At 38.9% G+C, this 24,306-nt stretch overlaps 4 protein-coding genes across 4 annotated transcripts; 1 reads left to right on the top strand and 3 right to left on the bottom strand.

Moving 5' to 3' along the window:
- Positions 1–345: 345 nt before the first annotated feature.
- On the bottom strand, positions 346–2,027 carry LOC140776257 (probable glutathione S-transferase GSTF1). Its single transcript, XM_073119900.1, has 3 exons — positions 1,810–2,027; positions 1,322–1,370; positions 346–1,131 (listed from the first exon to the last, which is right to left on the bottom strand). Exons 1-3 carry the CDS (start codon positions 1,954–1,956, stop codon positions 680–682), a joined length of 648 nt encoding a protein of 215 aa, XP_072976001.1. The 5' UTR covers positions 1,957–2,027; the 3' UTR covers positions 346–679.
- A 2,058-nt stretch (positions 2,028–4,085) lies between these two features.
- Positions 4,086–5,090, bottom strand: LOC140776528 (protein SRC2-like). Its single transcript, XM_073120260.1, has one exon. The coding sequence runs from the start codon at positions 5,027–5,029 to the stop codon at positions 4,244–4,246; it is 786 nt and encodes a 261-aa protein (XP_072976361.1). The 5' UTR covers positions 5,030–5,090; the 3' UTR covers positions 4,086–4,243.
- A 1,142-nt stretch (positions 5,091–6,232) lies between these two features.
- LOC140775498 (PWWP domain-containing protein 1-like) lies at positions 6,233–14,077 on the bottom strand. Its single transcript, XM_073118840.1, has 2 exons — positions 12,916–14,077; positions 6,233–8,906 (listed from the first exon to the last, which is right to left on the bottom strand). The coding sequence occupies exons 1-2, from the start codon at positions 13,913–13,915 to the stop codon at positions 6,466–6,468; spliced, it is 3,441 nt and encodes a 1,146-aa protein (XP_072974941.1). The 5' UTR covers positions 13,916–14,077; the 3' UTR covers positions 6,233–6,465.
- A 1,054-nt stretch (positions 14,078–15,131) lies between these two features.
- LOC140775911 (tubulin gamma-2 chain) lies at positions 15,132–23,068 on the top strand. Its single transcript, XM_073119403.1, has 12 exons — positions 15,132–15,410; positions 16,709–16,909; positions 17,177–17,288; positions 19,053–19,453; positions 19,946–19,999; positions 20,081–20,185; positions 21,077–21,151; positions 21,254–21,298; positions 21,480–21,608; positions 22,217–22,321; positions 22,394–22,460; positions 22,757–23,068. Exons 1-11 carry the CDS (start codon positions 15,282–15,284, stop codon positions 22,445–22,447), a joined length of 1,410 nt encoding a protein of 469 aa, XP_072975504.1. The 5' UTR covers positions 15,132–15,281; the 3' UTR covers positions 22,448–22,460; positions 22,757–23,068.
- The last annotated feature ends 1,238 nt before the right edge of the window (positions 23,069–24,306 follow it).

The following is a 24,306-nucleotide window of genomic DNA, read 5'->3' on the forward strand; positions in this document are numbered from 1 at the left end:
ATTGAGCCTCAAGCACAAGAGCCACAATCACATCTAGTTCCAAGGAACCTCTGGCCAACATTGCTACTCACTTTAAAATCATTCCTTTGCTTGAGGATCATAATACCCACACCTGCTTTTTTTACCCTTTTTTTTTTAATTATTGTACTGTACCCATACATGGCTTCTTGTGTTTTTTAAACTTAAACATTTAACCCCCCTTATAATCTAAACTAATGCATAATCATTATTTTTCTATCATATTTGACGGTGCTAATTATTTTTCTCCTACCAAAAGACTATATTTATGTAATGAAAATATTCCTCCCGTCAGAAAGAAAATACTATTCACTGCAACTTAAAAAATAAAAATGAAATTATTATTTTATTTTTTCAGTTAAATAATCGGTTACACTTTAGTCCATATCACAAGAAAGTCCAAGGAGATTTTATGCAATGGGATCAAACTACACCACCACAGGGGGGTAAAGTGTAATTCCCTATTTATTTTTTTATTCTTTGGGACTTTAAAACCCCATAAACATAGTCAGCTGCTGCTTGCAGCTCTTTTAGCAAATGGAAGAAGAAGATGATGGATCAAACTGGAAAAATACCGGAGCACTTAGAGTGGTGATTAATTTATTTCAATTTCTACTACGTACTCACCATCACCACCACCACCACCATCACCAAACTAGTCTCACGCGCGCATAGCAGCCGCCACCTTCACGAAGGCCGGCCGCGCCGCCATGTCCTCCCACCAGGCCTTGACGTGCGGGCGCGAGGTGATGAGCGAGGCGTAAGGAGTGCCCGCCATGAGGTAGTGGGTGTACGGGAAATGGCTGAGGTCGGCGAAGGTGAAGGAGTCTCCGGCCAAGTACTTGGACGTGGAGAGCCGGGCCTCGTACACGTCGAGCACCTTGCTGGCGGCCTCCACGCTCGCGTCGATGATCTTCTGGTCCGGCGTCCCGCCGCGGGCCGGGACGACGAGGCATTGGTAGACGATGGGGGAGATGGCCGGGTTGTAGTGGTGAGCCTCTATCTCTACGCCGAGGTCAACCATGGACGACTCCTCTATCTTCCCTTCCTGGAGAAGATCCGACCCTGATCCCTTGTACTTGCGAAGGATGTATTTTGAAATTGCCCGTGATTCTGATGCATAATTAATTAATTAATTAATTACATTAAAAAAACGTAATAATATTATTATTATTTATAAATAGAGCCCTCTATTTATTAAGTGTAATATAACAAGCATCAAAGGGAAAGGAATTAAAAGAAGACATCTATAAATTAAGTTAAATTGTATCTATATTTATAAATTAGATAAGATATAGCTCACCAAAGAGCTTGAACTCGCCATCCTCGAGAGCCGGAATCACACCGAATGGCTGCACAGATAAATTAGACAGGGTGAATTCTATAAAAAGTACCGTGAGAGCCAGGGGGAACAAAATAAAATAAAAAAAGAAGAGAAAATTTATATATAACACTAAGTTTTTTTTTTTAAATTATAATTTGCACCGTACAAATATCTTAAGTTAAATTTGAATTAACACGATAAAAATATTTTATTAAGCCGAGATATTTTATTTATTAAATAACTAAAATATTTTTAGTTTATTAAATTTATCTTATAGATCTAGCAGTATGGTGATTTCTGCATATATTCTTAAATAGTAAAAAATAGTAACAAATATGAGATTTGATTAAAGATTAGTTAATTATAATAAAATATGTATCAACTATAAAAGAAATTAAATGTAATTAAATTGCAAGCAGAGAAGGAAGAGAGAGAGGGATAGGGGGGGAATTTAATTAAGTCGTTACGTTTCGGGCGAGATAAGCGGGGGTCTTATGTTCACCCTTGGTCAAGTCGACCGTTACGACCTCGTACTCAGCCCCAACTTCCTCCAAGCACACTAGCACGCGTGCTGTCGACGTGTACGTGGGATGCCCATATATCTTCACCACCATCTCTCTCTCTCTCTCTCTCTCTCTCTCTCTCTCTCTCTCTCTCTCTCTCTCTCTCTCTCTCTCTCTCTCTCTCTCTCTCTCTCTCTCTCTCTCTCTCTCTCTCCCTGTGAGTCCTCGGTGATTGGTATTGGAGTTGTGAGCACTCAATGGTGTTTATAAAGGACTCAATCTACTGTGTTAGAAGAAGATGCCTAGAAACTCTCTCTCTCTCTCTCTCTCTCTGTTGCATGTAAGGAGTAGGTGTGGGTGGTGGGAGAGAAAGACCTAAAAATTCCACACACACACACACACACACAAAAAGAAAGACCTTAACTCCACTGTCCTGTACGAGATTTAATATTTAATAATAAAAATAATTATACAAAGACCATGGACTTCTTTTCAGAGACAGTGGGCTGAGTATAGTTATATACTTATGTTATTTAAAAGAGAGGGGGGGGGGGGGGGGGAGTAGAAAGACAAGATTTACAAGCAGAGGAAAGAGGGGAAAGGACTCAAATGACACACCAGAGGAAGAGAGGAACATGCCGAGAAGGAGATGCAGAGCCCTGTAATAGTCCTTGACTCTTTTTGGAAAATTCTCTTATTACACTCCTTCCACAGTAGTTTTTACTCACTTTCACATATTCACACTATAGAAATTTTGTCACTCTCTTAACTATGGTAATAGAAAGCGTCTCAAAAGGATATTCTTCTATTATTATTCTAGAATAAAAGTTAAATATTATTTATTAATTATATTTTATATTATATACTAACTTAATTACTAATTTACTCTTAATAACTATCAGAATTAGTCTTGAGTTAAACTCGTATCAGATTATAGCCCCAAAATTCTGAGCGGAACTCAAGCGAGCTTCCAACTTTGGTCTATCACACCGAATGAGTATATGCTATGTTCTTAAGAGAAAATCTAATGAATAATTAACACAAGAGGAATTTCATAGTTAATCATGGCAGAAAATAATAAATCATAAATGGTCCAGGTATAATTATCCATTAATAAGATTCCATCTCTTCTGTCTGACTTCAAGTGGGGGTATTTATGGAAGAACAGGGCAGTAGTCCACCGACAACTCTGTGAAAAATGATCTTTGCCCTTGTTATAACCCTTCATTTATTGACTATATACTTCAGATTGGTCATAATTTATTGACAAGTAGAGTTTTAGACTAAAGTTTTAGAAAGAAATCAATGTGATCATCAATAAAGTAAGAGACAAGTCCTCTGGAGTCTTTTTTTATTTTTTTTTAAAAGTTTTTCTTTCTCCCCTCTCTATTAATACGAGTCTTAAAAAATGATATGCAAATTTAACTGATCTCACAATATAAATTGAACATAGTACAAGATGACATTCCCCGTTGCTACTCTTCATATCAAGATTGCAAAATAATTATGCTACCCAAAATTGTCTTTGACATTCAAAGTAGGCACGATTTATGAGACTTGGGTGTAACCTAAGTCAATCTAATCTCTCTTTCTTTCTTTCCTTTTTTTTTTTTACGTTACGAACAACCAGCAAAAACAGAATAAATTAAAAAATTAATTTAGAAAGCTCCAACCTACAACTATAAATTTTGGTGGCAATTTTTTAAATTAAAGTTAATATAATTAGGTTTGAGCTATAAATGGATTGATCAGTCCGATTGTGTTTTGTGTTTAGTACCTCAGATCTGTTTATAACGTAATAATTCACTTTTAACACGATAACCAGATTATAATACTAACTCACATATTTCTTATATATTTATAATATAAATTTATAATTCGAATAGATAACTCTTATAGCCTAAAAACTCGTTTATGACTGCATATAAGTTAATCTCACCGCAATTGCACCTCAAATCAATATGACAAACCTAATACTAAACCTGCATATTAGCTACTTCAAACAAGCATAATTGCATATATACTTCTCTCGTCAAGGTAAGCTATGAATTTTCATAAGAAAAAAAAAGTATGTAAACCCAAATTGGCTGACAAAATAATAATAACAGATCAATTTCATGGAACCGAATTTTAATAGCAATGGTTAGATTAATAGATTAGATATAATAATGAGTTATATTTTAAAATTTAAACAAATTATTCCTAAAATAAATGGGGTTTAGATTGTGAATACTCCAATATATATCAATCATTTTTAAATCTTCCAACTGAATTAAACTTTAGAAAGTACATTTTGGTTAGCCATATAAAATTAATACGACCAAATGGTAATAATGAATAAATCCATATACATATACTTATAAATATAATAACAATTAAAATCCATTACTTCGAGAAATCAGAAGCCGCCGCCATCGCCGAATCCACCGTCGTATCCGGCGTCGTACGCCGCCGCATCCCCTATCATATCCCCAAGCAGGAGCCCGCCCAGGAGCCCGGCACCCAGACCCATTCCGAATTGGCCCTTCGACGGCGCACCGTAGCCATACCCCGCTGGCGGCGGAGCACCGTATCCGTACGGATGCGGCGGCGGGTAGGACGGGTAGTGCGCCGCCGGCTGGTAGGACCCCGGAGGCCGGTACGCTGCGGGGTAGGCGGTGACGTGATCGTACTGCTTCGCGCTGGGTGGGGGGTACGCGGCCGGGTAAGCGGTGACGGGATCCGCGCCATTCGGATCCGATAACCTGGAGGAGGCCGGGGCGGCGATCTCGAGGACCTTGTAGTAGAGGCTGAGGACGCCTTTAGGGTTTCCGGATTTGAGCCGCCGGATCTGATAGCTGACGAACCTAGCCTCCTCGACGGCGGGGGAGGGATCGAGGAGTTCCCGGAAGGGGATGTAGACCTCACCTACGTCGCGATCCCCGAGGAAATGGCGGGATCTGAGGAGGACGCGGAGGGCGAGGCGATCGGTGGCGGGGTCGCCAGTGGCCGGGACTGGGAAGCGGAGGCGGATGTTCCAGGTGGGGCTCCGGCCGCCTTCCCGGTCAGCGATGGTGCGTTTGCGGGATCGAGAGTCGCCGCCAGAGATGGAGATCTCGGCGTAGACCGCCATCTTGGAGAAGAGGGCCACCTTCTTGAGGTCCTTAGCGGAGATCAGCGTCACCTCCAGCGAACGGTAAGCCATCAGAGGCAATCTAGGGCTAGGGTTAGGGTTAAGACTCGGAGATATATGAGAGAAAAAGAGGGGACGGGGGGAGAGGAAGAGATGAGAGCGGGAGGTATTTATGGAAGAGACGCAGCAACGTAGTTGCAGGGGCATTGATGTAATAATGTGGAAAAGAATGGTATGATTTGGATGGATGAGAACGCGGGCAGTTATTATCGTTTGGAATCCAAGCGTTAATATGCCCAGGGGGATAGGTTTAGACCATTTGATGGTAGTCCCTTATTTCCGACAAACGCCTATAAACGTATTGCTAATTGCTTCAATCCGAGTATTAATCCTTTTTAATCGGCTTTTAAATGCTATGGTTAAGTAGGATGGGCACTTGGGTAGTTTCTAATGGTTATCATTGTTTACTTAATAACCGCAAATATCCAGAATACTCAGTATATTATGGGTTTAATAGTTGAAAATATCCTGAGCTAAATTTAACCTAAGATCACCAACCCACCGGATGGAATGAAGAATATTCCATTGGTACCAAAACTAAAAATAGTTAAATACCTAAATTACTCATCATAAAAAAATACTAAGTTGTCCAAATCACACCTTATATTTTATTTATTTTGTTATTCATATTCTGTTTTTAAAAATTTTATAATTCTAATTCTTATTTAACATCTTGACGTTATTTTAACTAACTTACGCTTCATAGCCACCATCGTCTCCGCCACCTTTTCTTTATCTTCTCCATTTCTCGTCCTTCTTGTTTTCTCTTTTTTTTATTTCTTCTTTGGAAAGAAAAGAAAAAGATGAAGAAGACAAAAGTAATTTAAGTATTTACAAATTATTTTATATTTTATAATAAAATATTAATTTTTTAGTACCATTTAAATTAATATAGTATATTAAATAAAAATTATAAGAAAAAAAAAACGATGAAAATAACAAAATTTAAAAAATTTAAAATTTAATTTATAACAGGGTGTTTTTTTATCAAAATTTCTCTAGATGTTATTATTGAAATAGTCACCTATCCACATCGGACTGTGGACATAATGCTTTCCCATCTGAAAGCCAAACTAGTGTCAACACCATTATTATAACTTTTAAGATGCGAGTCAATGTCCCAGAGATCCCTCTACATATCATGAGGGAGAATAACTACATTAACGCCCATATAAACATCAGCCGTTTTTTGTCTCTACAAGAGAGAAGTAAAGATTAAACAACCCATTAAAGCTATTAAGAAAAAGAAAACAACAAACAGGACACAGGGTAAATCAAAGTTTAATATCCTTACAATTCCCTCATCTCCAATCCGAGGAGCCATCCACAGTCGCCACAGGCCCAGTCAACAGTAATTTCTCAAGCCTTTCAGGCGTTGTCAACACTAAGGATCCACAAAGACAACGAATCCAAAACACCCATCTAAATTACAACTAGAGAATGCCCTCCTAGAGTGGATGGTAAGGCACATAGCCTAGCGAATTCTTGACGCTGGTCACAATGTCACTGCATCTCATTAGAAGGCTCATCATTTGTTTTGAGATGTCAACCTTGGGTTTGTAACTCCCCTCCAAGTCACCGAACTGGTCGTTTTGCTGCATCTGCCTCTGACTAAATTGGCTGGCCGCCGGCCTGCGGACCTCTGACCTATCACCAACTCGAGGAGGCGGCGTCGGGAGTAAGCCATCACCGAAGCGAGGTTGCAGCATTGGTCTGTCGAGGGGAGGCGGTAGTGGAATATGTTGTGGGTCAAACACACGTGAAGGTTGCGATGGTGTAGGTCGAGAGAGAGGCGGCACCGGAGGAGGACCGAAGCTAACTGATCTCGTATTCTTACTGATAAGAGGATCCATTGACGAACGCCCGTCCGCACCGTTACTGCCATTACCATTACCAGCAGTCGCCAGAGGAGCCTCAGCCTTACTCTCGTCACTGCTGCCCAATAAGAATTTCACACGAGGAGCCTCTTTCGCAGCATTGCTCGATGTTGTACCGACATCGTCGACAGGCTTCTTCAAGATAGATTTTGGCTGGGTCAAAGGCGGACGCTGCTGCTGCTGGTATGACGTAGGTCGGGACTGACCCACTGAAATGCCAACGCCGGCACTGCTACCACTTCCTGGTCTGAACGAAGGGGCATCAGCAACACGCGACTCCAGTCGCTGTTGCACGGGATCGGAGGGCACTTCTGAACCTGTCTCATCGATTTCTCGCAAATGGTACTGCACTTTTATCTGGCCAAAGAGATCATTGTTCCTGACATAGCTGAGAGCGATTTGGGCATCAGACTTGAACTTGAAGATGACCTTGCAAGTGTGAGACTTCCAGTAGACCCGCGTGCCGGAGAGATCAAGCTGCCCGAAACGGGCAAACCTCGCCTTCAGAGATGCGACTGATGGAAGAGTAGTTCTGGGAGGAAATTTCATCACCAATGCAGTTGGACAGGGCGTCTTAGGAGGAGGGGGAGGTTCATGCTTCTTGACTGACTCTACCTTATTATTAGGCTTTGTTGCTGCTGGTGCTTGTGCCGACGCCTGCGTAGAGGCCTCCATCGTTGTCGAGGCCGTGTCCTTCTGATCTCTCTGCTCTCCCTCCGGTACCTTCTGGCTAACACCAGCCTTCTTTTCACTAGACAATGCCTTGAGCTTATTCATTGTCTTCACCTTCTTCGCAATCATCTCCTCTTGCCGATCGGATGGGCCTCGTTTCCGCCCACCTTTTGTGGGGTCTTCGGGCTTTAATTTCGGCTTCAATGGCTTTATTGCTGCAGGATGCTCCCTCTGATCTCTTACAATCTTCCCAGAAGCAACCTCAGTGATTCCAGCAACTGGCTCCTGTCGAGGTCTACCGGCCAGCAGTTTACTGGGTCGGGGCTCAGCAGTGTCAGGCTCGCTAGCTGGCGGAAGAACCAAGCTTTTCTGATAGACCAGTGACCGGAACTTGAGGAGGACGTTTCGGACTATCAATGGAGCGTTGCGGTCATTGCCATGGAAAGGATCAAGTGCAAGTTCTTGCAAGTCAGTCAATACTTGGGGCAGCTCCACATTGAGAGAACTAAGGTCCAGCTTAGGCAGTTGAGCAGCAGAACTTACAGTGGCAGCTTCACCTTCTCTCTTCAAAGATTCATACTTGGCAGCTAATCTCTTGCGTCGCTCCTCAATTTTAGATACTACAAGCTGATTCTTAGTAGACATGGGATCAAGAAGCTTCTTTTTCTTCTTCTTCTTTACGACATCTCCAGTCTCGCTACCATCCTCTCGCTGGCGTTTTGGAATCTTGGGCTTCTTCACGACTCCATCGACGACATTGCGGTCTCTGGCCGGCATCGGCAATCCAACACCCACGCTGTCTTTGGAATCCATACCGGCCTCCACGACTCTGCTCGGTTTCCAGTCATCAAAGACCGAGGGATACGCAGGAAGTTGGAAAGCTCGGTCCGTTGCCCTCTGTTCCGAGACCACCATAGCTCCGCCGACCCCCACGGCTTTGCTCTCTTCTACGAACTGCTGCTGCGGCATAGCAGTAGGAGCAGTAGGAGCCATAGGAGCTCTTTTCTGAAGGACGTAGTCGTTGCCCGCATCACCGAAGAAGATAGATTGACTCGGCGCGGGATAGTAGAGGGTGGGCGCGGGCGCAGCGCCCATGGGAGAAGGGTGGAGGTCCGGCAACGAAGGCCTCGGATGGCCATTGTAGCTAATGGGTTCCGCAGCGGCAGTCGGTCTCCCGGGCTCTTCTCTTCGCTTGAGCACGTACTTGTTCTTCTTAGAGGAGGAGGCGGATGGAGAGGAGGAGGAGGGGAGCTTGGCAAATTTTGTCGTGGGTCTAATGACCACGCTCTTCCGCACGCCGAGGGCTTCCGCTATTACGAGCTGGCCGCTGAAGGGAATCGCTGAGCCAAAAGAGAAAACACAGAACAGTGCGCTGTTAGTATTTGTTGCAATTATCTTTAGAGGAGGCATAATATCATATATCTAATTGGGTATGGTATGCCCACAAAAAGACAAAAGAACGGATAGAGACTATCCATACTACCTACACGTGTCAAGAAGAGAGAAAGAAAGAGAGAAAAACCCATCACGGCAGCTAATTTATTAAATCGCCGCTGGGCGTAATGACTGATTAGTCTCGTTGGGCTGCAATCGATGTGATGAGACCCGACAGCATGGGTTATTTAGTGCTGCTGTCGTCTGGGGGGCTAATGGAGTCATCGAGAGTTTTATGACTTATTTGAGAATTAAGAGCCTCGACAGTAACGCCTTAGAAAAGTGATGGAAAAAGGACAAAAAAGAAAAGAGGGCTTTCTACACGTGAGCGGGCCCCACCTCTCATCTATTAATTATTAAAAAACGAATTCACTGAAATGCCATAGCCCTACACCACTAGACAAAAAAAAAAGAAAAGAAAAAAAGATATATATTATACTCTCTCTCTCTATTGAATCTCTCTCAGGGTAACTTTCATTTGGAAGAAAAATCTGGAGCACGCTCAGAATAAGAAACCCTTTTGAACTTGAGGGAAGTCTTTTGTAGAAACGCCCCAAAATAAAAATCACCGAACCTAAAAAGTGGGACGCCTCTGCCACCAGCGCCCCAAGAACCTAAAATAAGTAACCATATAGTGCCAAATAGACCACCAGGAAGAGCACTTAAGTAGAGTAGTGACTCCTCCCTCAAAAGAAAAAAAGTTATAGTGATAGATGCACCAGAAGGAAACCAAAACTAGTGGCCAACGCCGAGTCACAGTTCAATTGAGCCAGCGGTCCTTTGCCGGGATGACGATGCACTGCAGCTTCATACCATGCAGGTTATAGGCATCCCAGGAAGAAACAAACCCAGATCACCAAAAGACAAGACTTCCAAGCACGACCTTAGAAAGTACCGTTCATATGAAGAAATTGGTTGAAAAGAAACAAGAAACTGTTTAAGCAGATTCGTTTCTACAAAAGAGGCAGCACAACGATATGGCTTTGAACAAGTCCTGCTCATAACAGAGAACTCCTCAACCCCCTACTATTTCTTGAAAGAAACAAAAAAAGTAACAAAATTCTTTGGACCCAGCACTCCCAAAAGACACCCACCAATACGCTTCGAGTGACTAGAAAAACAATAGATTTAGTACATATATATTTGTCAAACTGTCACAGCAAATTTAGATGATAGCAATATGATGGTTAACAGTCAGGTTTTGTAGTCAATATACCCGCAATTACTTGTCCCAAGCATTAAAGATGACCAAAAGTATTGCAGCTTGACTAAGTTATAGACAACCGCACTCCTGGTAAGTTCCAACTACTCGGCAAAAACGTACTTCTTTTAACTTACCGTTAAAGCTAAAAATACCACAGAGCATCCTTTAATTTATATTTCAAACTCTTCAGCCATCTTCCCCAAAACCTCGTGATAAACCCCATACATAAATGTGAACGTATCCTTAGAATTTTCTAAACACCTTATGCGAAAGTTCACTTCATCAAGTAGTTGCCTTACCAAAAGAATTTTCACAATCCTTGTATGTTCCATTCTCAGCAAACAACCCTCAGAAGGCTAATCTCAATAGTCTTTTGCCCTAAAGTAGGTAAACTATACACTATACACCACTTCAGAGGTTCCTAGAATATTGATGATAAAATCTTGCTAATAAGTTGGGCATATGCACCATGACACGGGATTCCATCCAAAGGAAAAGCAACTCCAAAAACAGAACTAAGATTTAATACCTAGCTTACACTGTGGCCTCTGATGATAGCGATCAATAACCTACCCCAGGCAGTTTTGACATGTCAAAAAAGGTCATAATAGAATGGTCTAAGTTAAATAGTATCATTTAGAGTACTAGGAAAGCCTACAAATGTTGCCAGGAAAATCGAATTCCATAGGGAGGAAATGATGTTTTAAGAACAATGGTGCAAGAAATGTTACATTTATTTCACATGAACTAGAGCATGATTTTTATATAATCACATAACAAAACTGAGCAGCTTGCAAAGATAATAACAAACTTAGTAGTCATTATTTCACCTTCTACTAAAGCAGGTCCTCTTATGAACCCTATAATGTATTAATGTATGATGACCATGTTCCTAATTTTCTACTCTTATTAGATATTAAAAAAGTCACTAATTTACTTTCTGCAAAAAATAGAATATGATGTGCAAATTTAACTACATTCAGTGGATGAAAACTATCTTAAGATTGAGGAATGTGTGATACACAACTTGAAGCTTATGGGAAGTATGCCCAAAGATGTGGTCAACATTATTGAATTCCACCAGGTAACTCTTTTTTGGAAGGATGAAATTAAGTATAACATTTTCTATATAAACAAGTTTTTTCAAACTGTAATTTCTACTGTGACGAGGCATTTTTTAAATTAATATTTTTCTTACATCTGAGTGATATGGGAGTGAGTCAGTTGGACCGAAGGCTCAATAAATGTATATAAGGATTTACCAATCAGCAGTTTTCTGGCAATTTACATATCTTTTCACTGATCCTGCCCAACAGAATGTTTATGTTTTGGACTTGAAAATAGTGAAAGACATATTGTGCCAAAGCCAATTCCAACTAGTGTTCATACTTCTGCTCTTCTTCCAAATATCATCTTATATTTGCGACAAAATCCTCATGGATTGTTTAATGTGTCAAATATCCATATTAGTACCCTTAATCATTCCTTTTCCAAAATCATTTCAAAAGAACTAAAAGTTATCCGTTGCACAAAAGAAGCGCATATCAGTTAACCAAAATCACGCTCTCATAATTTCATCCACATTACCATTACTTCCATATAACCAACTTCACTTCCCCGTTATCTGTGCCCTTCTTTCAAAATTATATTTCTAGACAAGCTTTAATGTGACCAAGGACCAGTACTAAGAACAAAAGGTTAAGCACTTCTCAAAGAAGCAACAACCCACAATGGACAATAAACCCTACATATTGATATTGCATTTTATGACTATTTTTCTGATAAAAGTTGTCAAAATTGAACGAATTTGCTCAAAATTTATTGCACCACAACCCATCTTGTTCAGTTGTGCTTGTGCATCAAAAAACCATGCACAAACCTCTTACAGCTTACTAGAATGTTTCTTACATGTTGAATTGTGTAGAATAGCTATATCAAAAGAATGGAATAATGTACCAAGTGCCATTGTCCATCAAATTGGTGAGGATTGTAACGTTACTATACTAGATAAAATTACACAACAATATAGAAAACAAAACCACCAATTATTTACCCAACTATATAAAATCTAGTTGAAGCGCTATCTTAATTATCGCACACACTTATTATTGAGCTGTTTTGTTAGATGTAAAAATCCTAGAGAAAGCACAGAAGGAATTGACTAATTGTTGTAACAACAGTAGTCAAACGATCCATCTGAAATCATGCTTCAATTATTGAAAACTTCTCTTTATTAGTTCAGGTTAAGCATCACTTTCTACTTTCAATAATTGTAAACTGAGAATGAGACTTGACAGCTAAATTATGCGTTAGGACAAATGTCAGTTGACCATGATGACTCTACATAGAGTCAGCAAGAAGCAGCATGTTCAGAAATAGAAACGAGTTTGCTGAAATCATTAACTAGAAAACTGCACCTAACAGATAAGGCCGCACTCTTAGATTACTATCATATAAGAACTAGGAAAGGAAGACAGTGGTGTACGACAAAATTAAAAGCGAATGAGAAACTACACCTGTGGACAGAGAAAACATTGATTCACTTCTTAACTCCAAATTATTAAGGAAGTTGCAATTAAGATTGTCAAGGTACAGATAACTACCAACATGAAGCACATAAAAACAGCAACCCGTGAGAATGCACTTATGGGGACAACTACCAATTGGAAACACATATACGCAGTGACTCAAAGGTATGTACTGATGGATACCTCGTTGTTGTGCAAATAGCTGATCCATAGTTGCCTTCTCATTTGGAGATGGTCGCACTGGCGCCATCCCAAAAGCTTGTGCATATGTCTCATCGAATTCCTCGTATACTGCCTTCCGATAGGCAAGCATCATTGCTTTGCTCCTAAAAAAATCAATATCCCTGTCCTCAGAACTCCGAGGGGCCAATGCAAGCGAATGGACGAAAGACACCACCTCCTTAGGCTCAAACTTGTCCCTCGCGCTCTTAATCTGCTTATCTGAATAAATGCCTGCAGGCTCAAATCCAGCCACATCAACAAAGAAATACCCAGCAACACCAGCCGGATGGAAATTGGAAGGTTTGCGACAGCAGCATGCAACGGAGAGAGCCCCCCTCCGGCCTGCCTCATCGGCAGCCTCCTCAACGGCCTTGAGGAAGTTCCGGGAGGCCGTCTGCTTTGACTTCTCTAGGAAGTTGGGTCCGAAAGGGATAAGCTCGGCCGGGTCGAACCATCCGTAGCTGCTATCCCCAAAGAAAGCGACCAAGACGTGGCCCTCCCGCTTCGTCCGGCGCACTGAGGACGATGCAAACGCCTCGTTAAAGATATGCCCAGGCCACCATGGGTGAGACTTCACCTTTCCCCACACCATGTCACCGATCCGAAACCCATGCATCCACGCACCCTCTGGGTCGTAAGAAACCCTAGAATCGTAATAACTCAAAGAACCATCGCTAAAACTACCCTCATGAGAAACCCTAGATACCTCAAATCCAACATCAGGCTTCGATTCCAAAACCCCACTCTTGTCCATCTCGATCTCCACAACTTCGTTGTCCGACTCGGGAGACAGAGACGGATCGATCTTAGGTTTCTCCTCGTCGGGGTCGAGATCTATCATGACTTCGCGATCCCTAGGCTCTTCTTGAGGGTTCTCGACAGCGAAGAATGAGATATTTGCAGCGGCGGCGGCGGAGGAGGAATCACGGTCGATCTCGCGCTCGTTCATGACGGAGATCATAGCGATGACGGCACGGATATCACCGGAACCCTACAAAACGAGTGGAACACTAACTATTGGAGATCGCATCGACGATTCTGGGATCGAAAACCCTAGAAATCGATCGCCTCGGGACACGAGGACGAAACCCTAGAACTAGAAAAGAGAGAAAGTGAGACGAGCTAGCGACGATAAGGGAAATAAAAATCGCACTGGAATTGGGGATCGCGTAGTAGAGCACATCCGAAGTTCCACGTGGCTAAACACGAATCTTATGGCGGACGCGCCTGCAGGATAGGCCCGCGCGTGTCATTTCGCAAATGGTTCCCTACCTGATCCCCGCCGACACTAGCTAATGGCATGTGCCGCGCACGTGATCATCGGAGCAGCTTATTTAGAGTTTTTGACCGGAACTTTCTTTTATACCCAGACTATCTCTCAAATGGATCTAATTTAGCTCTAACGAAAATACTAAACTAATCAATATTTTTATCATTGTTCAGTATTTTAGGATCCCATAAAAATACTAAACTAACATTTTTACTTAAAAATAAGACGCTTATGAGTTTGATATTTTTATTAGAGCTACGATAAATTAAATCCCATTCATAATAAGTTTGATGATAATCTATTTCGATAAAAATAATTTGAAACACGGCCGGTTTGGTTAAAAATTTACTTATTTATTTTTTGGACATTGAAAATTATTCTCATATTACGACTTAACATTTTTATGTATTTTGACAAGTCTACGGGGCACTCTAACTTATTCGCAAGATAAACTAAGTTTTAAACTAAAGTCAGTGCAAAAATAAAAAAGGGAAAATAACTCCACTGGTACTTAGAAAAAAGCTATCATAATAAAATCTTAGTTTTTTTTTATTTAGATTTTAAATAAAATACAAGCAGTGAATTCAATCCCCTGTATTACAAATAACACATAGTTACTAAGTTACCTTAATAAATATCTAGATACTTAGAAAAGAATGAAAAAAATAAAAAAAAAAGTGTTATGTTTTACCTTTATCGATCCAAAAGTGAATAAGTTTAAGGTTTGTAGAGTAAATAAGCTTGAGAATGGCGTAAATTCTAGTGTAATTTGAGTATACTTCGATTTTTACTAAAATTCGTCAACAGACGGCTCACATTATTTTTTACGGGAGTAATAATAGAGTTATATAGTAGCAACAAATGGTGTTTGGTACGTTTTAATCATGCCTCCAAAACATCCCCCGTTTGTTTCTCCCGCCCACGCTAAACAGCAATTTTGCTTCCGTTCTAATCCAACCCCCAAGCCCTTTTCCCTCTTTTTGAGAAAAGCCGACCCCCTCGCCTCGCAGCAAACGCGCGACATCATCTAAGCCACCTCGATCCGAAAACCGTAGAGATGCCGCGCGAGATCATCACCATCCAGGTCGGGCAATGCGGGAACCAGATCGGTATGGAGTTCTGGAAGCAGCTCTGCCTCGAGCACGGCATCGGCAAGGACGGCCTCCTCGAGGACTTCGCCACCCAGGTCGACTCTAGCCCCGCTCGGTAGCTACTTTTTCTTGAATGATTAGGGATCCGTGGTGCGATCTATTTGAATATGATAGTTCTTACCTGCTATCTTCGATGGCTTGGTAGAGTAGCATGTTTCGGTGTTTATTGTTTCGTCGGAGGTGTCAAAGAGTTGAGGTAAGAGCAATTAGTGCCACGTATACTGTTCTTAATTTACTTGCTCACTTTTGATGAATTTGGAGGTCTAGAAACTGTCTGTGAGAGCGTCGTACTTGATTAAGTTAGTTGGTAGCTTCAATAAAGGATCTACCGAGTCTTTGAAAGGTTGTCAGCAGAAGTGGGTTGTCACCGTTTGCTTGGATGTGTCTAAGAGTCAAAGTAGGCAGCAGTGAGGCAGGGGGAGCAAAGTATGCGTTACTAGGAGCTATTATTATATTTCTGATAGACCCAAGAAGTGGACATGTCTTAAATGGATTATAAATATCGGGGCATTGGCCTTTTATTTGTCTTAGAATAACAACTTTTCTCCATAGAATCTTTTAGAGTAGCCTGTGAGTTATGGATACTGGTTTTAAGTTAAAAAGGTTGACCATTTATACTCATCAGCTTAAACACATCAGATATTCAGAAGTAGGGCATTGGACCTCTACGTTGGTCTCAGAATGACAAGTTTTCTCTAGAAACACTTGGGACTCCCTGCTTCTTTATCTGTTGTAATTTGTAACGATGATCTCCACTTTGGACTTTGGAGCTTGGAGTTTGGCTTGACTTTGTCCTCTGGAAAGACATCAATTCCTCTGCCATCGAGCACCACCCTATTTGGTATATCATGCCAAAGATAGTTTATGCAAATGGAACACAATTTGATCTATGGTAAATAGGTAAGAACCTTATCCTCTATTTTGTAACTTAGTTGAATGAATTCTGGTCAATCTGTGCAGCCCAGCATGGGAGTGAAATATGTTGGCTTATTTTCTTTGCAAGAAGAGTAAATGGCATTCTTGAGGTGTCTCTTCTTAGTAGTGTAATTGTAATAATAATTTTACACCAGATTCTTATTTCATTATGTTTGTACATAATTTATTCTGAACTCTTGAAAATAAAATGTCAGTCTTAGTTTTCCGATTTGCTTGTTACTTTGTCTGAGAATTCCTTGGAATTTGGATTCCAATGTCTATGACTACAACATATGTGACCCTGGCCAATATATAGTGACAGTTTCATAGAGAGTCACATGCAAAATGCATACATCAGGTTCTTCTATACAGAAAGAAAGTCTTTTGCTTCCTTTAACAGATCAAAGTGCTACTGCAGGGAGGTGACAGGAAAGATGTCTTCTTCTATCAAGCGGATGATCAGCACTACATACCAAGAGCTCTTCTTATGGATCTAGAACCAAGAGTTATTAATGGCATACAGAATAGCGAGTACAGAAATCTTTACAATCATGAAAACATTTTTGTCTCAGAGCATGGAGGTGGTGCTGGAAATAATTGGGCTAGTGGATATCACCAGGTTTGACGACACGGTTCTAATTAAACTAGATGATTTTCTTTGTGTCCTTTCCTTTGGACTCATTTAATGTTCCATACGTAACTATAAATCTATAATAATACTCAGCTCCTTTTTTGTGAGTTAATCTGCATATCCAGTTAGCTATTTTCCAATGTCCTCATAATTCATAATTGTCACTATACTTTAGCTCTTAATAGCTCTAGGATTCCAAATATCTCTTCTGACATAGATTTTTCATGTTTGCTTATAAATATTAATCCAAATCAGGGTGAGCAAGTTGTAGATGATATCATGGATATGATTGACAGAGAAGCAGATGGAAGTGATAGCCTTGAAGGTTTTGTTTTATGTCATTCAATTGCTGGTGGAACCGGTTCAGGTTATTTTCTTTATTAATTTTTCACAATTCCTTTTTTAATACTTTATATTTGTCTCTCTATCTCAACTCTCAAGCTATCTTCATGCATCTTAGTTGTCCCACCATCTGGTTTTCCATGTAATGTCATAAGTAATGTATATATGTTCTATTTACTATTTTATTGTACTTTTTTGTGGTTGGTTATCTAGTTTGTTGATTGTCTAGTTTATTTGACGAACCATTACACCTAAAGCTTTGAGGTGCAATCATCTATAGCAAGAAAACAAGGGGATAACAAATACAGATTATGTTAGCTATGAGGTTAAACCATTTTTCATGTTTTTCTAAAGTGTAAACGTGGTACAAATTTTACAATTTGACCAACACCCCCCCCCCCCACCCCTTCTTATAACGTTGATTCTTTTATGAAATTCTTATTAGCAAATTAATTTTGGTGCAAGCAAGGTTTAAAAACTTGGTACCAGGATTAGGATCGGTCATCTAGAAAAATGATATGTATTGGTTGTATCGATCACCCATATCCAATCGAGCTATTTTTTTCATTACCTAAAATTTTAAATATTATTTAAAATTATAAAAAAAATCTAAAAATTAGAGAAATAAAAATAATAATAATTACTTGTATGAAGCCTGAAAACTAAAAAATGTATTAACTTATTTAAAATTTAAATGAATACTAAGTTGACTCTCCATTATCTTTTTCTCTCTTTTCCTCCTCTCTTTATTATTGCCAAGGCAAAAAAAAAAAAAAAATCTAATTATTTTCCTTTACTTTTCTCTCCATTTTTTTTTCTCTTTCTCTCTATTACTGCCACAAGGCAATTTTTTTTTCATTTATTCTCTCTCCCTCCTCTTTCTCTCCTGCAAAGCAATTTTTTCCTCTCTTTTTTCTTTTCTTCTCTCTCCTTTCTCTTTCCCTCTCTCTTCCTCCCTCTCTTTCACTCTCTACTCTCTCTCTCTCTCTATCTTACTTCTGTTACTGCGCAGCAGAAAATCTGCTATAGTAATAGAGAATCAGATATTAGAAGAGATAGATAGAGAGATAGAGAAAGAGAGGGAGGAAGAGATCAAACAAAAGAAAGAGAGGGAGAGGCTAGAGAAAGAGAGTAGAGAGAGAAGAAATGAAAGCAAATTAGAGAGAAGAAAGCGGGAGAGCCCGTATCAGGTAGAATTGGCTAATACATGGCTGAGATTGGGATCAGCCATGGCCGATCCTGATCCATTTAGCTGCAGATGATGGTTGGATCTGTTTTTTTTTTCTCCCTATTATAAAGAGTAGGTGTTGTATTTTCTTTGCTCCAGCTGTTATGATATTCATATGCTTTATGCACGTCTTCTCTTTGTTTTTATATTTTATTTATCATTTTTTGGCTAGTTACTGCACCTTCCTGACAAGAGCATCTAGTGTTACTGCATATTTCTATTGTATTTCTTAAATTGCCTAGCATCCTCCTTTCAATGATAGCTCCTTCCTTTTTACTAGAATCTCTCTTACTAGCAAACTATATGTAGTACAGCTGCAGTAGATGGTTGGATCTGCTTCTTTATCAGAGAGTGAGAATAGTTTGTCCATCTCCAGCTGTTATGATCTTCATATGCTTTATGCATGTCTATATGTTCTATGGTTTATTTATCATTCCTGGCTAATAACTGCACCTTCCTGCATCTATGCTTCACTGGAAGTTTTCTGTAACTATGATAACATTGATAATTCTTTTCTTCTTTGCTGTCTGCTGATCTCCATTTCGTTTTGCTATTATTCAGGCATGGGTTCGTATCTGTTGGAAACTCTAAATGAACGCTACAGCAAAAAGCTTGTGCAGACATATAGTGTTTTCCCAAACCAAATGGAAACCAGTGATGTGGTGGTCCAACCTTACAACTCGCTTCTAACACTGAAGCGCCTGACACTGAATGCTGATTGTGTTGTTGTTCTTGACAATACTGCACTGAATAGGATTGCTGTGGAGCGTCTTCACCTATCAAACCCTACCTTTGCACAAACAAACTCATTGGTCTCAACAGTTATGTCTGCAAGCACGACAACTCTGCGGTACCCAGGATATATGAACAATGACTTAGTTGGCCTTCTTGCCTCTTTAATTCCTACTCCAAGATGTCATTTTCTCATGACAGGTTATACGCCACTAACTGTGGAACGCCAGGTTATATTACCTTCCCTTATTAATCTGCTTCTGATTTATTTGTTATGATTGTAACTGTGAGTCTGTGACAATGTTATAATACATGTCTGACTCAAATGTCAGTAACAAAGGCACAAACTTAAAATATAAAATGAATGTTATATAACTAATTAACCTAAAAGCTTAAGTTGTTAAGTAATATGTCAATAATGAATATCACACCTTTAACAAAAACAATTGAACTCTTGGGGAATTTGGAAAACGAGAAATTTTTAGGAGTCCATTTTGCAGTGAACTTTGCGCAAGATTTTGTACGTTGGCAACTTGAGATTGATTGTTTTCTAGTAGGATGCTAAAGGCTCAAAGGAATGGATGAACCACTTTTCCCCGATGTTCAGTTTCATAATTTGCATAACCTAAATTATTGAAAACATAATATGATGTTGAGCACACTTTTCCTTGGATCTTTAAATTCTTAGTAGTAGATATGTGATACAATTATTTGTGTGGCAGGTTAACATGATTCGTAAAACTACTGTGCTTGATGTCATGAGAAGACTTTTGCAGGTGGTATTTGTTCCTCACTGAAATTTTGTTATTGACTGTGCTTGCTGTAATTGAATACGCTAACTTTCTGGTATCATGCAGACAAAGAATATAATGGTATCTTCTTATGCTCGCACTAAGGAGGCTAGCCAAGCAAAATATATATCTATACTAAACATCATTCAAGGAGAAGTGGATCCTACACAGGTAATACTTTGCCAAAGTAAGCTTATGTCTAATGTTCTCCATTATGGAATTTTTTTTCAGTTTATGCTCGCAACAGAAAGCTTCAATCGATTTAACAAATTCAGGGAAATGAAACATCACTAGTTTCAGGAAAGCATTACTTATTAGACAATCTTCTATTTCACATTCTTTTGTTTTCTGCTTTGATTTTTATGGTCATCATGGGACATATGAGACTTGCCTCTCATAACTTTAATGCTGTCATTGATGAAATGCAGAAAAAAAGAGAAACCCATACCTTATAGCAACTATCTCTTGATGGACAAGTAAATGAAAACAAATCTTTATCCTATCATTGGGACCATACATGTTAAGTGCATGTGCCAGGTGCACAATTGTCCCTGGTACAAGTGTAATATAGCAACTCTTAAGTTCTAAAGGAAAAGTATTTTAGGTAATAGGTTTTTTTTTTCTCAATGTAGATGTTTTAACCGAAATTGTCCCTGTCTCAAACCCACCACAGCTTGCTCTTTTTTAAATTAGTGATGAACAGTTCAATCAGGATGGGTTAGGTCTAATCACTTTTGATTTAAATTAAATCCATATACATTACGTTTTGATTAGTTAACACTTAGGGTGACTAAAAATGTGCTTGGTTTAATATATTTAACCAAGGACCAGAGATATAGTCCTGTCATCTAGTCTAAGAGCATGTTGCTATTTGAATATTTGTTGAGAAAATGCAGGGCTCAATATAAATATTGTAAAAAGCCACTCTTGTGCCTTGAACAATGATAATCAGTAACATGGGCTGCTAAATGGAATTTTCCCTTCTTTTTATAATTATTTATTCATGTAATTCTCTTATTTCTTTTGCTGCATGTTGATACTTTTGTATTAATTTTGAAATAGGTACATGAAAGCTTACAGAGAATACGTGAAAGAAAGCTTGTGAATTTCATCGAGTGGGGTCCTGCCAGCATTCAGGTTTATATGAAGAATAGATTAATTTTTGGTCTCTTATTGGTTGTCGTATTGGTTGTATTGAAAATTCTTACCAATTCTGAAAATTCCTCAAAATGAATGTAGGTTGCATTGTCTAGAAAATCTCCGTACGTCCAAACTACTCATAGGGTAAGTGTGCTCTCTATTTTAATCGTTCCCTCTTGTACTTACTATTGCTTTCTGCAATTGCTAGCTACCTTACCTACGTTCTGTGAACATTATCTTTCCAGCTGTTTAAGTTAACCTATTTGTTTTCTTATCAAATATCTTATAAGGCTTATTGTTCTGATATATCTTCATAAACATGTAGGTTAGTGGTCTAATGTTAGCAAATCATACTAGTATTCGACATTTATTCAGCAAGTGTCTGGGCCAATATGAGAAGCTGAGGAAAAAGCAAGCTTTCCTTGACAACTATCGGAAGTTCCCCATGTTTGCTGTAAGTTGTCTAATGTCAGCTAATCCTACATACTTTGGATGTATTGGCATTGACTATTCTTAATTGATTTAGTGTACTTTTCGATCTCTGATGTACATCTGCGTTATTTTTTTGGCTGCCTTTTAGTTTAAATTGACTTTTTCTAATTGTAGGTAATAAGGTTTCCTGATCACAAACTTCTTGTAGCTTGATCACAACTTTGAATAGATTTAGACCCGATCAACTATGTATCAATATCTAATTCTCTGGATCACAAAATGGTCTCCGATCTATTGCTCTACCTGACCGAGTGTCTGTGCAATTTCCTGTAGCTTAATTTTCTTTTTCTTTTGCCTTTTTTTTTTCTTCTGTTTTTGTTTTATATTATCTTTTTTTTAGTGGAGATGATGAGTTCGCTTTGGAGAAGTTGATGTATTGCATCCTATGCTTTTCATACTGATTTCTTATTATGAGCTGTCTGATTCACAGTTATCTTTGTGAGTTCTGTTGGCCAGTATAATGTCCGTGATGCTTTTGTATGTGCATAGGCAGAGCTAGTTTTTTGTGCCATAACTCAATAAGCTTGCCTGCAAGTGAATCTGAATGGAGCTATCGACTGTCTTGAACAGGATAATGACCTTTCTGAATTTGATGAGTCTAGAGAGATAATAGAAAGCTTAGTTGATGAATACAAGGCATGTGAGTCACCAGACTACATCAAGTGGGGGATGGAGGTAAATAAAACTGGAAGCTGTATTCTTCACAAGTTAAGCTATCATCCTGTTCTAATAGTCTGTTTGAAACAGGATCAAGGAGAGGCAAGTGTTGCAGCAGCACTAGATTCAAAACTAGTGGTGTGAAAAATTAGTTAAGGTGGGCCTTTCTATTCAGACGTTATTACTTATTAGCATGCATGATATTAAAGGGCTTTATGTGAATAACTTGCATCAACCATGGTAATAAGCACTAGTTCATAGGTGATGGTATGTTTCTCTTCATTCCCATTCATCTTTTGATTTTCATCATGCATTAATGATGCATATTTAGTGATGTGCAATTTATCTTCTTTTTTCATCCGACATCCTAAGCTAAGAATCAGCTCTCTGCTCTTTTAAGGAAAAGATTAAATCAGTTAGCTATCTTATTCATCTTGTTCTTCATTGTTGCAGGTTCTAACAGTTGCTCGACAAGGCATGAGAGGATAATATGCAAGCCGTTTATTCTGGTGATACACGGCTCAACCGGTTATTGTGTTTATTGGTATTATATCAGCATATAAATATACTATTGTACAAAAGCTTGCTATTTGTTTTGATCTTCTGTTGTAGTGCTCACTTTAATTGTGATTAAAGGCTGGGTTGTTGTCAGTTGGTGTTCTTTTTGCTAGTAGTGTATGTTTTGCTGCACACTTAAGGACTAAGATCCTAATCTTAGTTACCTATACATTTGTATTTGTTTCCAATTTTCTTACATGTTGGGCATGATTATAATCTTCCTTGATAGAAACATTGCTTCGAAAACTTCATTATCATTTTCATATCTTTACTGACATATTTTATGATCAAAACGGATAACCGTTATGATAATCTAAACCTTTTCTTTATGTTTTCCTCTATTGATAAACTAATTAATTTACTAAGAATAGTTGTTTGAGACAGCAATTTTACTGTTGTACTGGCTTGGAAAATAGTTAGAACAGTATACTACTTTGAAAATTAATTTTTACTATAGTAGCACGTTGTCCAATTACTTGCATTAGTAATACTAATAGTGTCTCACTAAATACCGATGTCACTAGAATTTAAATCCCAATGTTCAGTACAGAATGAACTCCTTTAATAAGATGTTTGCTTTTATATGTATATACACTTGAGATTTTCTTTTTAAAGGAATAGATACCTCTTGAGATATTTATTTATTTTTGCATGAATACCTCACAAACATAATTAACAATTAAATGATAATTTTACTTTGCTATTAAACTAATTAAATTTAGTGCTTTAAATCAGGTTGAGGTTAAGGGGGAAGTAGGTTGCCACTAACTTAATTAGGGAATATATTAACCTAGTTTAAGGGAATCTTAAACCCAATCAATCAGGGGCTGCGTACACCTCAATTGGATTAGGGCTAGCCACGTCTGGATACTGGTTAGGGGATTCTTTAATCTAAATTAAGGGACACTACTCTACATTTGTAACCAAACATTCCCTAAATAAGATTAGAAACACTGTTGAATCTTATTCTACATGTAAGCCCATTATGATTTTATCTTTAATATGACTAAAATTATTTCACATATCTCGTCAAAAATTCTCTCTCCTATCTAGTAATAACAATATGATCGAAATTGAGTGGAAATTTCATTTGGGTGAGAAAGTGAGTGAGCTAAACCAATGTTTTCCCCTATTTGAAATGAGTTTAAGAAGCCCAAAGTGACAACCAATTTTACCATTGATAAGGCCAAGCTAAATTTATTGCCCACCAACAAATATACATTATGTATCTACTCTTAGAGTAAGCCTTTCTATTTTGGTGTAATAACTAAACAGTATCTTATCTTATTTTAATATAATAATTTATCATTATTTTTTATTTTATTTTATATAAGTTTTAAAACGTAGAATTCTTAGCTCCCACTCCTACTCTTTTTTTCTTCTCTTATTACGATTCAAGAAGAAAAAGAAAAGGTTTAATTAGAGCGTCGCACAGACTCACTCAC

The sequence above is a fragment of the Typha angustifolia genome, chromosome 14, assembly GCF_048772165.1.
Source record: "Typha angustifolia cultivar Huaian chromosome 14, ASM4877216v1, whole genome shotgun sequence".
Classification (NCBI taxonomy): Eukaryota; Viridiplantae; Streptophyta; class Magnoliopsida; order Poales; family Typhaceae; genus Typha; species Typha angustifolia.